Source organism: Bos indicus x Bos taurus, chromosome 19, assembly GCF_003369695.1.
Source record: "Bos indicus x Bos taurus breed Angus x Brahman F1 hybrid chromosome 19, Bos_hybrid_MaternalHap_v2.0, whole genome shotgun sequence".
Lineage (NCBI taxonomy): Eukaryota > Metazoa > Chordata > Mammalia > Artiodactyla > Bovidae > Bos > Bos indicus x Bos taurus.
Genome location: NC_040094.1, coordinates 48,558,902 through 48,575,635, shown reverse-complemented (window position 1 = coordinate 48,575,635; position 16,734 = coordinate 48,558,902). Strand labels below are relative to the sequence as shown.

Sequence of the window (16,734 nt, the reverse complement as noted above, 5' to 3'; positions counted from 1 at the left end):
TACGAAGATTAGAGCTGAGTGTTCAGGAGGTCAAAGAGAAGGCCACTCTTTCCCAAGCAGAAACCCATAGTTCTTCAGTCAAGAAGGCACAAACCTACAGACCCTGAAAACACTCTTAACATGTTTAAGCAAAAAGGCCAACAGAGATGAAACAAAGTGGATAATGAAGGGAGTGGGAGGTTGTAAAGTACTAGGGAAAGGTCAGCTCAGGTCAGGTTACACAAGGAATGATAAAGGCTTTACACTTTATTCTGAATGTGACAGGAAGACACTAGAGAATTTCTTTTCAAATGTGGGGAAATAATGACTTGATTTGTTTTAACAAAAGCAGTAAAAGCTATCAAATGGACAACAGATTATATGTTGGCAAGAATAGAAATAAAAAGTTAGGACACTCTAACAGCAGTAAAGTAAAGAAATGATGGTAGTTCCGATGAAAACGGCAACAACACAGGTGGTGTGGAAATGACAGAAGATGGATCTTAAAAAAGAATAAACTCTTAAAGCATTATAAAACAAAACAGAAAATCAATAATGGAGGAGAAATGTTCAGAAATCCATGGGAGACAGAAACTAGATGCAACTGGAGTGGGCAAATTATAGCCCAGAGTATGTGTAGGAGGATAACTGTGAAAGATGAGAGTGTTTCCAGGTCTGTTTGAACCACAAAAGCAAGAGATGCAAGGAGCAGGAAGTGCCCAGGGGCAGCAATCTTAAGGAGTGGGGTGGAATCTGATTTAGGCAGGCCATCTCCCATCTCCTACACTTGAGAGCAGATGACATCAGAGGTCTCTGCCCCCTAAACTAGGACAGTGAGTGTGGGTACATTTGAGTCAGAATCCACTGTGTCTGAGAGACAGAACAAAGGCCAAGCTAGTTAGTTAACACACAGGAGAGAGCCTTCATGTCCAAAGGATAAGACACCTCACCAGGCACCTTATCTTACATGTTTGCCATTATAACTATAGAAAGAAAGTGAAATGGCTCAGTCGTGTCTGACTCTTTGTGACCCCATGGACTGTAGTAGATCAGGTTCCTCCATCCATGGGGTTTTCCAGGCAAGAAAACTGGAGTGGGTTGCCATTTCCTTCTCCAGGGGATCTTGCCAACCCAGGAACTGAACCCAGGTCTCCTGCATTGTAGGCAGACGCTTTACCGTCTGAGCCACCAGGGAAGCCACCAGAAGAGACATTAAATAGCAACTGTATCTGCAATCAGGTAAGGCAGGTTATCATGCATTTTGGCCCTCTACAGGCGTAACAGATGTTTAAAGACAATGTTTGTTGCTTCCGTGAGGGTTCAGTGATAAAGAATCTGCTTGCCAATGCAGGAGATGCAGGTTCGATCCCTGGGTTGGGAAGACTCTCTAGAGGAGGAAATGGCTACCTATTCCAGTATTCCTGCCTGGGAAATCCATGGACAGAGAAGTCTGGCGGGCTACAGTCTATGGGGTCACAGAAGAGTTGGACATGACTTAGCGACTAAACAATGTTTGTTTTGAACAGACTGGCATCTGTTGTGGTTGGTTGGTATTTATGGCATACTAATTATTAAATATTTTGAATATTACCTTCTAGACAGGCAAACACAAAATATAATAAAATGGAAGGGCTCTGGTTCTAGGTGAAAATGAAGTAAGCATGTGCTAAGTTGCTTCAGTCATGTCCGACTCTTCGTGATCCTATGGACTGTAGCCCCTCAGGCTCCTCTGTACATGGGATTTTCCAGGCAAGAACACTGGAGTGGGTTGCCATTTCCTTCTCCAGGGGGATCTTCCTGACCCAGGGATCAAACCCACATCTTCTGTGTGTCTTGTAATGCAGGTCAATTCTTTACCACTGAGCCATCAGAGAAGCCAATGGCAGCTGTAGGGAATATTTAAATCCTTTCTGACCAAAGGATCAGTGGTATGAGGAATGTAACACAACTGCAAGGGGAAATACATAAATCCACACTTATGGTCTGAGATTTCAATATTCCTCTCCTAGTAATTGACAGAATGAGCAGATAGAAAATCAGCAAAGATGCAGAAAACTTGAACAATATCATCAATTAACTTGACCAGACTGACATTTGTAGCACCTTCTACCTCCCCTCCAAAGAGCATAATACACATTTTTAAAAAATTTATTTTAATTAGAGGCTAATTACTTTACAATTTGGTTTTCACCTTACATTGACATAAGTCAGCCACAGGTATACAGGTGTCCCCCGCCCTGTCCCAAACCCCCCTCCCATCCCCTCCCCATCCCATCCCACTGGGTTGTCCCAGTGCACTGGCTTTGAGTGCCCTGTTTCATGCATCCAACTTAGACGGGTCATCTATTTCACATATGGTAATATACATGTTTCAATGCTATTCTCTCAAATCATCCCACCCTCACCTTCTCCCACAGAGTCCAAAAGTCTGTTCTTTACATCTGGGTCTCTTTTGCTGTCTTGCATATAGGATCATTTTCACCATCTTTCTAAATTCCATATATATGTGTTAATATACTGTATTGGTGTTTTTCTTTCTGCCTTACTTCAATCTGTATAATAGGCTCCAGTTTCATTCACCTCATTAGAAGTGACTCAAATGCATTCTTTTTTATAGCTGAGTAATATTCCATTGTGTACCACAACTTTCTTATCCATTCGTCTGCTGATGGATGCAACATCTAGGTTGCTTCCATGTCTTAGCTACTGTGAACAGTACTGCAACGAACACTGGGGTACGCATGTCTCTTTCAATTCTAGTTTTCTCAGTGTGTATACCCAGCAGTGGGATTGCTGGGTCATATGGCAATTCTGTTTCCAGTTTTTTAAGGAATCTCCACACTGTTCTCCATAGTGGTTGTACTAGTTTGCATTCCCACCAACAGTGTTAAGAGGGTTCCCTTTTCTCCACACCCTCTCCAGCATTTATTGTTTGTAGACTTTTTGATGGCAGCCATTCTGACTGGTATGAGATACTACCTCATTGAAGTTTTGATTTGCATTTCTCTAATAATGAGTGATGCTGAACATCTTTTCATGTGTTTGTTAGCCAACTGTATGTCTTCTTTGGAGAAATGTCTGTTAGTTCTTTTGCTCATTTTTTAATTGGGTCATTTATTTTTCTGGTACTGAGCTGCATGAGCTACTTGTATATTTTGGAGATTAATTATATGTTAGTTGTTTCATTTGCTATTATTTGCTCCCATTATGAAGGCTGCCTTTTCACCTTGCTTATATGTTTTCTTCACTGTGCAAAAGTTTTAAGTTTAATTAGTACACAAAGAACATTTAAGATAGATAATTTCCTGGGCCATAAAACAAGTCTCAATAAAATGTGACTTAACTCATAGGATGGGTATTCCTTGACTATAGCAAAATTAAACTAGAAATTAATATGAAGAAAATATGTAGAAAATTCTCAAATGTTTGAAAACTTTATAAACACACTTCTAAATAACACACATGTTAAAGAAGAAACCAAAAGGGGAATTGGAAGTACTTTGAAATAAAAGAAAAGCATTATTCATGAAAGTCTGTGAAATGCAGCTAAATCAATACACAGAGGGAAATTCATAGCACTAAATTTTCTGTATTAGAAAATAAAGCTCCAGTATCAGCAATCTTAGTTTCTACCTTAAGAAACTAGAAAAAGAAGAGAAAATTAAACCCAAAGCAGGAAGAAGAAAGGAAACAATAAAGAGCAAAGCACAAACCTTTCCAAATTTTGAACCAGTCAATTGTTTCATGTCTGGTTCTGTTACTTCTTGAGCTGCATACAGGTTTCTCAGGAGATAGCTAAGACGGTCTGGTATTCCCATCTTAAGAATTTTCCACAGTTTATCATGATCCACACAAAGGCTTTAGCATAGTCAATAAAGCAAAACTAGATGTTTTTCTGGAATTCCCAACTTCTATGATCCAACAAATGTTGGCAATTTGATCTCTGGTCCCTCTGCCTTTTCTAAACCCAGCTGGTACATTTAGAAGTTCTCAGTTCACATACTGCTGAAGCCTAGTTTGAAGGATTTTGAGCATAAACTTACTAGCATGTGAAATGAGTGCAACTCATTTTGTATGGTCATTTGAACATTCTTTGGAACAACAGACTATTTTAAAATTGGGAAAGGAGTACGACAAGGCTGCATTTATTGTCACCTTGCTTGTTTAACTTATATGCAGAGTACATTCATGCAAAATGCCAGGCTGGATGAATCACAAGCTGGAATCAAGATTGCTGGGAGAAATCAACAATAACTTCAGATATGCAGATGATATCACTCTAACAGCAGAAAGTAAAGGAACTATAGAGCTTCTTGATGAGGGTAAAAGAGGAGAGTGAAAAAGTTGGCTTAAAACTCAACATAAAAAAAAAAAAAGATCATGGCATCTGGTTACATCACTTCATGGCAAATAGAAGTGGAAGAAGTGGAAAAAGTGGAAACAGTGACAGACTTTATTTTCCTGGGCTCCAAAATTACTGTGGATGGTGACTGCAGCCATGAAATTACACGACACTGCTACTTGGAAGAAAAGCTATGACAAATCTAGACAGTGTATTAAAAAGCAGAGACATTACTCTGCCGACAAAGGTGAGTATAGTCAAAGCTATGGCGGTCTTTCCAGCATCATGTACAGATGTGAGTTGGACCATAAAGAAGGCTAAGCGCCGAAAACTTGATGCTTTTTGAACTGTGGTGCTGGAGAAGACTCTTGAGAGTCCGTTGGACTACAAGGAAATCAAACCAGTCCATCCTAAAGGAAATCAACCCCAAATATTCACTGGAAGGACTGATGCTAAAGTTGAAGCTCTAATACTTTGGGCACCTGATGTGAAGAGGTGACTCAATGGAAAAGACCCTGATGCTGGGAAAGGTTGAAGGCACTAGAAAATGGGAGCAACAGAGGATGAGATGGTTAGATAGCACCTCTGCCTCAATGGATGTGAATTTGAGCAAACTCCAGGAGATAGTGAAGGAAAGGGGAGCCAGGTGTGCTGCAGTCAATAGGGTCTCAGAGTCAGACACGGCTTAGTGACTCGACAACAACAACAACAACAAAGCAGAAACCAATAAAAAAGAAAACAGGAAAACAACACAGAAAATGAAGAAAAACTGAAACTGATCCTTTAAGATCAACAGAATTGACATAGCTCCATCTAGAATGACCAGGACAAAGAGAAAGAATACTCAAATCATCCATATCAGGGATGAGAGAGGTGGCACCACTACAGATGCCACAGCTTTTAAAAGGACAGTCAAGAAAAAACAGATAATTTGAATAGTCCTATATTTATTAAAGAAACTTAATTTATATCTTAAAACTTTCCCACAAAGAAAATTCTAGGCCCAGACGGTTTCCCTGGAAAATTCTATCAAACATTTATGGATGAAGTAATATCAATTCTATAAAATATACTCCAGGAAATTAAAGAAGAATTATCTTTCAACTTTCAACTTACTCTATGAAACCAGGAGTACCCTGATACAAAAATCAGACAAAGACATCCTAAGACAGGAAAATTAAAGGCCAATATCCCACATGAACACAGATATAAAAATAATTAAAACTGGCTTAGCAAATTAAACCTGCCAACTGTACAAATACAGGCAACAAAGGCCAGACTCGCTCACTCTGCTTTAAAGCACTACTTCCCAACCATAATTTGCTAAGTGTTAATCATTCAGTCGTGTTCGACTCTTTTCGACCCCATGGATTGTAACCCACCAGGCTCCTCTGTCCATGGAATTCTCTAGGCAACAATGCTAGAATGGATTGCCATTTCATACTCCAGGGGATCTTCCTGACCCAGGGCTCAAACCTGGGTCTCCTGCATTGCAGGCAGATTCTTCACTATCTGAGCCACCAGAGAAGCCCTCGACCATAATGGTCCAAATCAAATAAAAATGTCTGTATCACACTGGGGTAAACTGATTAGGTTTACCACTGGAAGTGATTGACATGAACATCAGCTACTCTAGACACTACCCTAAGGACTAAGAAATTATTCTAACATCTCCTTTCCTATACATTATTTATTTTTTTACTTGTGTTTAGAATTTTTTTCACTTACTACTTTATGTATTTATCACAAATTCAACCCTGAGTCTTTCATCAATTACTTACAACTTTCCTAAAGATAATTAAAGGCATCAGATTTCTAACAACCTCATTCCTGAGAATGGATCTTCTGGAAGCTTCTAACCTACTCCAATCTGGTCTGTTTGCCCTTCAACCCTGTCCTGTCATTGTATGTGGAAGATTTCTCTACCTTTCTCTTTTGTTAAATTTCCTATTTCCTGCCACCTTTCTCTTTTTTTATTTGTCTGACTTTATCATTTTGATGGATCACACCCTCCAACAGATTTCTAAGAAAGGTACAAGGTAGGCAAACAAACCAAAAAAACAAAAAACATTACATGTCTTAAAACATCGTAATTTCACTCAATAGTTTCAATGCACATGAAATAAAATGAGGTTGAAATTACTTTCCTTCAGAATTTTGAAGGTGATGTGCCATTGCCTGTTTATTTCTAAAGTTACCACAAAGAAGTCCAGAGCCAGTTGATTCCTGTTACTTTAGGTAACAAATCTTTCCCTCTCTGGAAGCATGGAAAGAGCTGTTTGGCCCAGGGATTTGAAATTTCACCCTGATGTGTCTTGCTGCTGCTGCTAAGTCGCTTCAGTCATGTCCAACTCTATGCAACCCCATAGACGGCAGCCCACCAGGCTCCCCCGTCCCTGGGATTCTCCAGGCAAGAACACTGGAGTGGGGTGCCACTGCCTTCTCCAATGCATGGAAGTGAAAAGTGAAAGTGAAGTCGCTCAATCCTGTCCGACTCTTAGCGACCCCATGGACTGCAGCCCACCAGGCTCCTCCATCCATGGGATTTTCCAGGCAGGAGTACTGGAGGGGGTGCCATCGCCTTCTCCATGATGTGTCTTAGTTTGTGTTTATATACATCCATTGTGCTGAGTACTCAATAAGCCTTTCAACCTCATGTTCTTTAGCTCAAGAAAATGTTTTTTTAATCATCCTGATGATTTCTTCCTCATTTCCTCTGTTTCTTCTGGAAACTACTATTATTTGAATATTGAAATTCCTGGACAGCTCCTGTAAATTTCTTTGTATTCCTCACTTCTGTTCTATAACCTCTGTCCTTCTGCTCAACTTTTTACCAGATTTCTTCATTATTAATTTTCTAAGTACTTCTACAAAGCCTTTTTAATCTCTGAAATCAAAATTTTAATGCCTGAGAGCCTCTTTTAAAAATCAGAGTACTACTCTTTTATAGTTAACTCCTTATTTCATGGCTGTATTGTTTTCTCTTATTTCCCTGAGGATGTTAATAATGCTTCTAATATTTTCCTCTGCAAAAGATTTGTCTTCTCCAAGCTGCTCTACCTTACTTATTTTAATCTCTATTTTTCATACACTACAGGGTTTCCTCAAATATCTATTAATCCTTGATTAGCTCTCATAATTAAGAGAAGAGGACTAAAAGGGTGATCTTCAGTCTGGGGTTCTTGCCTTCCACTACGCTGATGTCTTCTGTCCTAGAGCCTCTACTTTTGCCCTCTCCAAAGAGTAAGTTTCTGGACTTTGCCAAGGTTAGGGGAGAAGACCTGGGCACTTGTCCAGCTCACTGGCTAGCTTATTTTGAGGAACACATCCCAGGGTCCAAAGGCTTCTTCAACTTTCAACCAATCCTCCTTTCACTTCTACATGCTGCCATTCTTGAACTTTCTGTCTTTTGGAGGACAAGCTGGATTATTTTCTTGATTTTCTCTGCTACTGAGCTTAACGTTTAGTCTTCAATCATTCATATACTCTCTAGTTTCTAAAATTGTGTTGATGCTGTCTCCTCTCTAATTCCCCTTTACTGATCTTTTAATGGGTTTCTGCAAGGAGCAAAAGTAGAAGTATGTATCCATCCTATCTCTTTACTACTGGTAATATGGATTCTTATTCATCCCAAGTCATTATAAATGGCTTTGTACTTCTATTTCTATCATTTGAAAAAAGTGAGATCAGGCAGCTGTGCTAAGATCATGAAAATCACTGATTTTTTGTTATTTAGTTTGGCTTTTGTTACTAAAATTCAATTACACTCACTGATTTGAAAACTATTTCAACTGACATAATTCAGAGGGTATAAGATAAATTAATAGTCTCCCAAATTTACATCTGACATTTAATAACATTAAACTTCAGTAAGTATTAGTATCATCTTTTTCTATTAATTTGTACTAATTTTATTTTTAGGGTTATATGGTGAGGCCACCCAAGATGGCTGTTCTCTTGCTCTGTGTACATCCCCTGCTTAACCAGTCACTGCTTCACCCATATCCTACTCATATGACTGACTATCCCTCTTAATCACAGAGCCTAATCAGTAAATGACTGGTGTAACCTTTAGATCAGAACATCTTCACCACTTTGATAACTTATCAAAGGAGCAGGGAGGGGAGCCTTTGCTGGTTTCCCTGGTAACCAATGAGCCAACCTAAAGTCAATTCTTTACTGTGTGAGCCACCAGGGAAGAAGAGGTCAGGGGCGGCAGCCGAGAGGAGCTACCCCACGTCCGAGGTCAGGGGCTGCAGCAGAGAGGAGCAACCCCATGTCCAAGGAACGGCGGCTGCACGGGCACAGAAGGGCCAAGAGGAGCTACTCCACATTCAAGGTCAGGAGCGGCGACCTCGTCCAAGGTAAGGAGCAGAGGCTGTGCTTTGCGGGAGCAGCCGTGAAGAGATACTCCACATCCAAGAAGAGAAACCCAAGTAAGACGGTAGGTGTTGCGAGAGGGCATCAGAGGGCAGACACACTGAAACCATACTCACAGAAAACAAGCCAATCTGATTACATGGACCACAGCCTTGTCTAACTCAATGAAACGAAGCCATGCCGTGTGGGGCCACCCAAGACGGACAGGTCATGGTGGAGAGGTCTGACAGAATGTGGTCCACTGGAGAAAGGAATGGCAAACCACTTCAGTATTCTTGCCTTGAGAACCCCATGAACAGTATGAAAAGGCAAAATGATAGGATACTGAAAGAGGAACTCCCCAGGTGGGTAGGTGCCCAATATGCTATAGTAACTCCAGAAAGAGTGAAGGGATGGAGGCAAAGCAAAAACAATATCCAGTTCTGGATGTGACTGGTGATAGAAGCAAGGTCCGATGCTGTAAAGAGCAATATTGCATAGGAACCTGGAATGTCAGGTCCATGAATCAAGACAAATTGGAAGTGGTCAAACAGGACATGGCAAGAGTGAATGTTGACATTCTAGGAATCAGTGAACTCAAATGGACTGGAATGGGTGAATTTAACTCAGATGACCATTATATCTACTCTGTGGGCAGGAATCCCTCAGAAGAAATGGAGTAGTCATTATGGTCAACAAGAGTCCGAAATGCAGTACTTGGATGCAATCTCAAAAACGACAGAATGATCTCTGTTCATTTCCAAGGCAACCATTCAATATCATGGTGATCCAATCCTATGCCCCAACCAGTAACGCTGAAGAAGCTGAACAGTTCTATGAAGACCTACAAGAACTTTTAGAACTAACATCCAAAAAAGATGTCCTTTTCATTACAGAGGACTGGAATGCAAAAGTAGGAAGTCAAGAAACACCTGGAGTAACAGGCAAATTTGGCCTTGGAATACGCAATGAAGCAGGGCAAAGACTAATAGAGTTTTGCCAAGAAAATGCACTGGTCATAACAAACACCCTCTTCCAACAACACAAGAGAAGACTCTCTACATGGACATCACCAGATGGTCAACACTGAAATCAGATTGATTATATTCTTTGTAGCCAAAGATGGAGAAGCTCTATACAGTCAGCAAAAACAAGACCAGGAGCTGACTGTGGCTCAGACCATGAACTCCTTATTGCCAAATTCAGACTTAAATTGAAGAAAGTAGGGAAAACCACTAGACCATTCAGGTATGACCTAAATCAAATCCCTTATGACTATACAGTGGAAGTGAGAAATAGATTTAAGGGACTAGATCTGATAGATAGAGTGCCTGACGAACTATGGATGGAGGTTCATAACATTGTACAGGAGACAGGGATCAAGACCATCCCCATGGAAAAGAAATGCACAAAAGCAAAATGGCTGTATGAGGAGGCCTTACAAATAGCTGTGAAAAGAAGGGAAGCAAAAAGCAAAGGAGAAAAGGAAAGATATAAGCATCTGAATGCAGAATTCCAAAGAATAGCAAGAAGAGATAAGAAAGCCTTCCTCAACAATCAATGCAAAGAAATAGAGGAAAACAACAGAATGGGAAACACTAGAGATCTCCTCAAGAAAATTAGAGATACCAAGGGAACATTTCATGCAAAGATGGGCTCGATAAAGGACAGAAATGGTATGGACCTAACAGAAGCAGAAAATATTAAGAGATGGCAAGAATACACAGAACTGTACAAAAAAGATCTTCACGACCCAGATAATCATGATGGTGTGATTACTTACCTAGAGCCAGACATCCTGGAATGTGAAGTCAAGTGGGCCTTAAAAATATCACTATGAACAAAGCTAATGGAGATGATGGAATTCCAGTTGAGCTATTTCAAATCCTGAAAGATGATGCTCTGAAAGTGCTGCACTCAATATGCCAGCAAATTTGGAAAACTCAGCAGTGGCCACAGGACTGGAAAAGGTCAGTTTTCATTCCAATCCCAAAGAAAGGCAATGCCAAAGAATGCTCAAACTACTGCACAATTGTACTCATTTCACACGCTAGTAAAGTAATGCTCAAAATTCTCCAAGCCAGGCTTCAGCAATATGTGAACCATGAACTTCCGGATGTTCAAGCTGGTTTTAGAAAAGGCAGAGGAACCAGAGATCAAATTGCCAACATCCGATGGATCATGGAAAAAGCAAGAGAGTTCCAGAAGAACATCTATTCTTGCTTTATTGACATGCCAAAGCCTTTGACTGTGTGGATCACAATAAAATGTGGAAAATTCTGAAAGAGATGGGAATACCAGACCACCTGACCTGCCTCTTGAGAAACCTATATGCAGGTCAGGAAGCAACAGTTAGAAATGGACATGGAGCAACAGACTGGTTCCAAATAGGAAAGGAGTACGTCAAGGCTGTATATTGTCACCCTGCTTATTTAACTTATATGCAGAGTACATCATGAGAAACGCTGGGCTGGAGGAAGCACAAGCTGGAATCAAGATTGCCGGGAGAAATAACAATAACCTCAGATATGCAGATGACACCATGCTTATGGCAGAAAGTGAAGAGGAACTAAAAAGTCTCTTGATGAAAGTGAAAGAGAAGAGTGAAAAAGTTGGCTTAAAGCTCAACATTCAGAAAACAAAGATCATGTCATCTGGTCCCATCACTTCATGGGAAACAGATGGGGAAACAGTAGAAACAGTGTCAGACTTTATTCTTTTGGGCTCCAAAATCACTGCAGATGGTAGCTGCAGCCATGAAATTAAAAGACGCTTACTCCTTGGAAGGAAAGTTATGACCAACCCAGACAGCATATTCAAAAGCAGAGACATTACTTTGCCAACAAAGGTCCATCTAGTCAAGGCTATGGTTTTTCCTGTGGTCATGTATGGATGTGAGAGTTGGACTGTGAAGAAAGCTGAGCGCCGAAGAATTGATGCTTTTAAACTGTGGTGCTGGAAAAGACTTTTGCAAGTCCCTTGGACTGCAAGGAGATCCAACCGTCCATCCTAAAGGAGACCAGTCTTGGGTGTTCATTGGAAGGACTGATGCTGAGGCTGAAACTCCAATACTTTGGCCACCTCATGCGAAGAGTTGGTTCACTGGAAAAGACCCTGATGCTGGGAAAGATTGGGGGCAGGAGGAGAAGGGGATGACAGAGGACAAAATGGCTGGATGGCATCACTGACTTGATGCACATGAGTTTGGGTGAACTTCAGGAGTTGGTGATGGACAGGGAGGCCTGGCGTTGAGATTCATGGGGTCACAAAGAGCCGGACACGACTGAGCAACTGAACTGAACTCAAAGTCAATTCCCCCTATACGTGGTAAACACTTCCACCCACTCCATCCTCTCCCAGCAGTAAAGAGTGCTGCAATGTCCTGCCTGCTGTGCCACACACAGGACCATGCTTCAGATGTGTAAGAGTCTCCTATCCATTAAATCACCAATGCCTCTGTTTCCGAGTCTGGGCTCTTTCTTCTGTCTTGAGGCTGGGCTAGTACAGGCATGCAGGCCTGCGGGGTGCAGCCCAACAAGGATTTTATATACACAAGGATTTTATATACACACGCTCATTTTATTTCTCACTGCCCCGACTAAGGTTTACTGAGATATCACTGACATAAAGCATTAAGTTTAACGTGCATAATGTGTTTGATTTTCTTTTATATTACAATTCATCTTTTTCTCTTAATTTCTTTTTTTGTATCAAAATACTTATAATAAGGGAAAAAAGTGAAAATGGGATAAGTTTCTAATGTATTTATAATACATGCATATTAAGAATGACTAAGTACTGCTGCTGCTGCTGCTGCTGCTGCTGCTGCTGCTGCTGCTAAGTCACTTCAGTCCTGTCCGACTCTGTGCAACCCCACAGACAGCAGTCCACCAGGCTCCCCAGTCCCTAGGATTCTCCAGGCAAGAACACTGGAGTTTGTTGCCATTTCTTTCTCCAATGAATGAAAGTGAAAAATGAAAGTGAAGTCGCTTAGTCGTGTCCGACCCTTAGCGACCCCATGGACTGCAGCCTTCCAGACTCCTCTGTCCATGGGATTTTCCAGGCAAGAGTACTGGAGTGGGGTGCCGTTGCCTTCTCTGATTAAGTACTAGTGTAGGTTAAAAATTCCAAATCAATCTGCATATATTATTCCTCTTTTTATTCTGCAGCAAACAGTTTTAGTAAAAATAGTACTTTCTAAAACTTGGGAAGAGCAAAGTTGGAGAAAAAGAGAAGGATTATAGAATAAATGAACCAGAGTTTTTACAGGATTAAAACACCTCACATTTGTATATCTAAGGCTTTATTTTGTTTGTAAATAAAGACTCTCTAAAAACTAAACTCAGTAATTACTGCCTGAGATTTTATAATATATTCATCTGGCTTGGGTTCCAACTCTCATTCTCTTGGAAATAACTTCACTCACCCAACACTATTTATTTAGTACCTACTATCTACCAGGCACTTAATCTTGGCACGGGAAATACAACAGTGAATAAAGAACACCAAAAATCTCTGAAATCATGGAATGTTCATTCTAGTTTTACTTGGAGAAAATAAAGGTGATAAGTACTACAAAGAAAAAGGAATGTGGAGGTGCTAGTCCTGCAAAATTTAAATGTTAGTTAGGGATGGCCTATCTGAAAATCCACTGATAGAGTATTTCAACCTAGTTTTGAGGTTGTCACTTAAAAAAACTATTCAAAAGCCTACAGTAATAAATTTTAAATAGAAAAGGAAAATAAGTAAAATGACCCTAACCTTTGAGAGCAATTACAAACAAAACCTATTTCTTCTGAGAGAGTTAAGACAATACTTTTAAAGGCCAGGATAATAATACTTGCAACAAATGCTACCTCTAAAAATTTACTTTTGGCTATATTCCAAAAGTGATACCCAGACATATACCACAGTGCTCCAAATTACTTAAAACTTTAATATCGTTTAAAAAAAGAGACCACGCTGGGAGGGATTGGGGGCAGAAGGGGACGACAGAGGATGAGATGGCTGGATGGCATCACTGACTCGATGGATGTGAGTCTGGGTGAACTCAGGGAGTTGGTGATGGACAGGGAGGCCTGGCGTTCTGCGATTCATGGGTCGCAAACAGTCGGAGACGACTGAGCGACTGAACTGAACTGAACTGAAACGATTATCACCTAGAACCAATTAGATTATAACATTTAAACTCCTAAATGAGAAATGAGAATATCTAAATTAGACCCAGTGAAAACCTCAGTCCTCAGATTAAGTACTGGAAAGGAAGAGCTGATATCTTCCCTTTTTAATTTATTAATAAATTTAATGAAAACTTACCTTGCCCAGAGCGGCTTTGGCGAGAGTCTACACTTGACTGTCTTCGATCCGGTGGTTCCTCGCTTCCTCCATCTGAATAAAAAGAGAAAGACCATAAGCAAATAGATAATGATACTGATGTAATACCAGCCCTGATGACATCTTTATCTTAAAAGTCCTATATCTATCATTTGTTTTCTTATCATACACAAACCAAAGGTTCTCACCCTTATTTTTCTGGGGATGGTTTACACCCTCATCTGAAAGTCTAAAGAAAGTGAATGCGTTCTTTCCCGACCCCCAAACATATACACAGGGCTTCCCTGGTGGCTCAGTTGGTAAAAAATCCACCTGCAATGCAGGAGACCTGGGTTCAGTCCCGGGTCGAGAGATCCCCTTTAGCAGGAAATGGCAACCCAATCCAGTATTCTTGCCTGAAAAATCCCATGCATAGAGGAGCCTGGTGGGCCATAATCCATGGAGTAGCAAGAGTCAGACACAACTCAGCAACTAAACCACCACCAAACATACACACTCTACTCTGTGTATAATGAAGCAATGTAGTCTACTCTGAATTTCATTCACAGAATTTCAGTTTAAAAGCCTTGATTTAAAGCAATGTCTAAGTTAATTATAGCTGCTTATTTATCTATAGTATGTCAAATAATCCTTAGGGCTATATGTTTCACTATAATAAAAATTACATGTTTTATGAGAGATCATAGGAAAATTATATAATACATGAAAGAGCAATACAAATCAGAATCAAAAAACTCAGAAATGACAAGGCAGAAACCAAGAAAGAATCAGAAATCAAACAAAAATCATTTCAATAATGAAGTCTGAAGTATAAGAAATACAAGAGCAAATAAATACAAAAGATCTTAAAAAGAAATACAAAGTATGATGGAAGAAAATCTTAAACAAATTTTTTAAAAAGAAGAAATAGATTAAAAAGGATTTTCAAAAAGGGGATACATATTGGAGATAGGCAAAGAAGATCTAGTATATGGATAAAAATAGAAGTCCCTAAGGAAGAAAACCGAAGTGAGAGGACAGAACAAATACTAAAAAACTGTAATTCAAGCAAACTTTTCAGAGGGAAAAAAGTGGCTATGTATATGTAATATATATAGTTACATGTATAAATACATTTATATATACACATGTACATACATATATATTTGAAACTATTATATCTGGTGGCTCAGATGGTAAATAATCTGCCTGCCATGCAGGAGACCTGGGTTTGATCCCTGGGTCAGGAAGATCCCCTGGAGAAGGGAAAAGCTACCCATTTCAGTATTCTTGCCTGGAGAATTCCATGGACAAAGGAGCCTGGAGCTATAGTTCAGGGGGCCACAAAGAGTTGGACATGACTGAGTGACTAGCACTTTCACTTTCATATGTGAAACTACGTATTTTAAGAGCACCTTGTGTACTACTTAATCAAGTTAGATCAATGGACCAGGACATTTTCTACTAAAATTACTAGACTTTAAAGAAAAAGAATCATCCCAGTATTGTAAAGTAATTAGTCTCTAATTAAAATAAATAAATTTAAATTTAAAAAAATAAAGAAAAAAGGAAAACAAATCCTTTTGAGTATTTAGGTATCACATGATAAATAAGGGAAAACAATAGAAGAAAATGAAATAACATATTTTAAACACAAAGAAAGTTAGAGTCACAGGCTTTACAATGAGTAAAACTTACCTTTAAGTATAAAGGAGAAGGAAAAACTATTACTAACATGCAAGAACTCAGGGAATATTGTTCCCATGGGACTCTTCCTAGCTCTAACAGAGAACTCATTTGAGGCAATCAAAGTGACTAGAGAGACATTAAATAAGGACTGGCGATGAGCAATAAACATAGGGTTGACTGTAGAATTAACCCTAAATTAGGGTCTTATAGTATGTAATAGCTATAAAATCTGAGCATGAAGCTACAGTACAACCAAAACAAATGGAGAAAGAATAAACAAACAGAAAAAAACTGATTTCAGTAATCAAAATTGGTAGTGGTAAAGTTGTGAGACCACTGTATTTAAAAAAGAGGGATAAAGCAATGAATAACTACTGGATACTCTGACATTGTCCCCTTGAAGAACCAGAATTCTCAGTGTGGAAGAAAGGAACTATAGATATAACAATACAGAAGTTAAATAAAAACTCTATAGTATTGAATCTATATTACAAACATTAGTACAATCTTATGAGTCACACATATGTCTTAGCTCTGTCCATTTAAAATATCTAGCACCTTGACTGATTAAGTAGTGATGTCCATCCCTAGGGCCCAGGCTGTGATCCTAAAATGCTGTTCTCCATTAAAAGAAAGAACTAGCTGGTTTATCAAAGGAAATGTACTAGTTGAACTTGGATCACCCTGACATATGCAACAGTAAAGACACTATCAAAAACAATGTAACACTGAGGTCATAACAGAAAGACTGAGTCAAACAGCTCATCAACATGCAAGAACTCAGGGAGTATCATCGTCCCATGGACCTCTTCCTAGCTCTACCAAAGAACTAACTAACTAAGGGTACAACTGATTGTAGATCATAATGACGCTGAAAAAAGAGAAAAAAAAAAAAAAAAAAAACACCCATAGCACCACCACACTAACTGGTCACTTTCTGAGGTTGAGAGGGATCTAGTTCATTATCTTGAAAACTGGGGAAATGAAAGAATTAGCAATTCATCTCACATTTCCTATATGAACTGTACTAGTAGCCAAAAAGTATATAAGAA

General features: G+C 39.5%; 1 protein-coding gene across 8 annotated transcripts in view; it reads right to left on the bottom strand.

Annotated features, from left to right (window-relative positions):
- The window catches only part of TANC2 (tetratricopeptide repeat, ankyrin repeat and coiled-coil containing 2), a 363,890-nt gene that overhangs the window by 248,404 nt on the left and 98,752 nt on the right, over positions 1–16,734 (bottom strand). For all 8 annotated transcript variants that reach the window (XM_027517571.1, XM_027517573.1, XM_027517574.1 and 5 more), the window contains one exon: positions 13,997–14,068. In XM_027517571.1, coding sequence (XP_027373372.1) covers positions 13,997–14,068 — 72 coding nt within the window. The remainder of the gene's footprint in view (positions 1–13,996; positions 14,069–16,734) is intronic.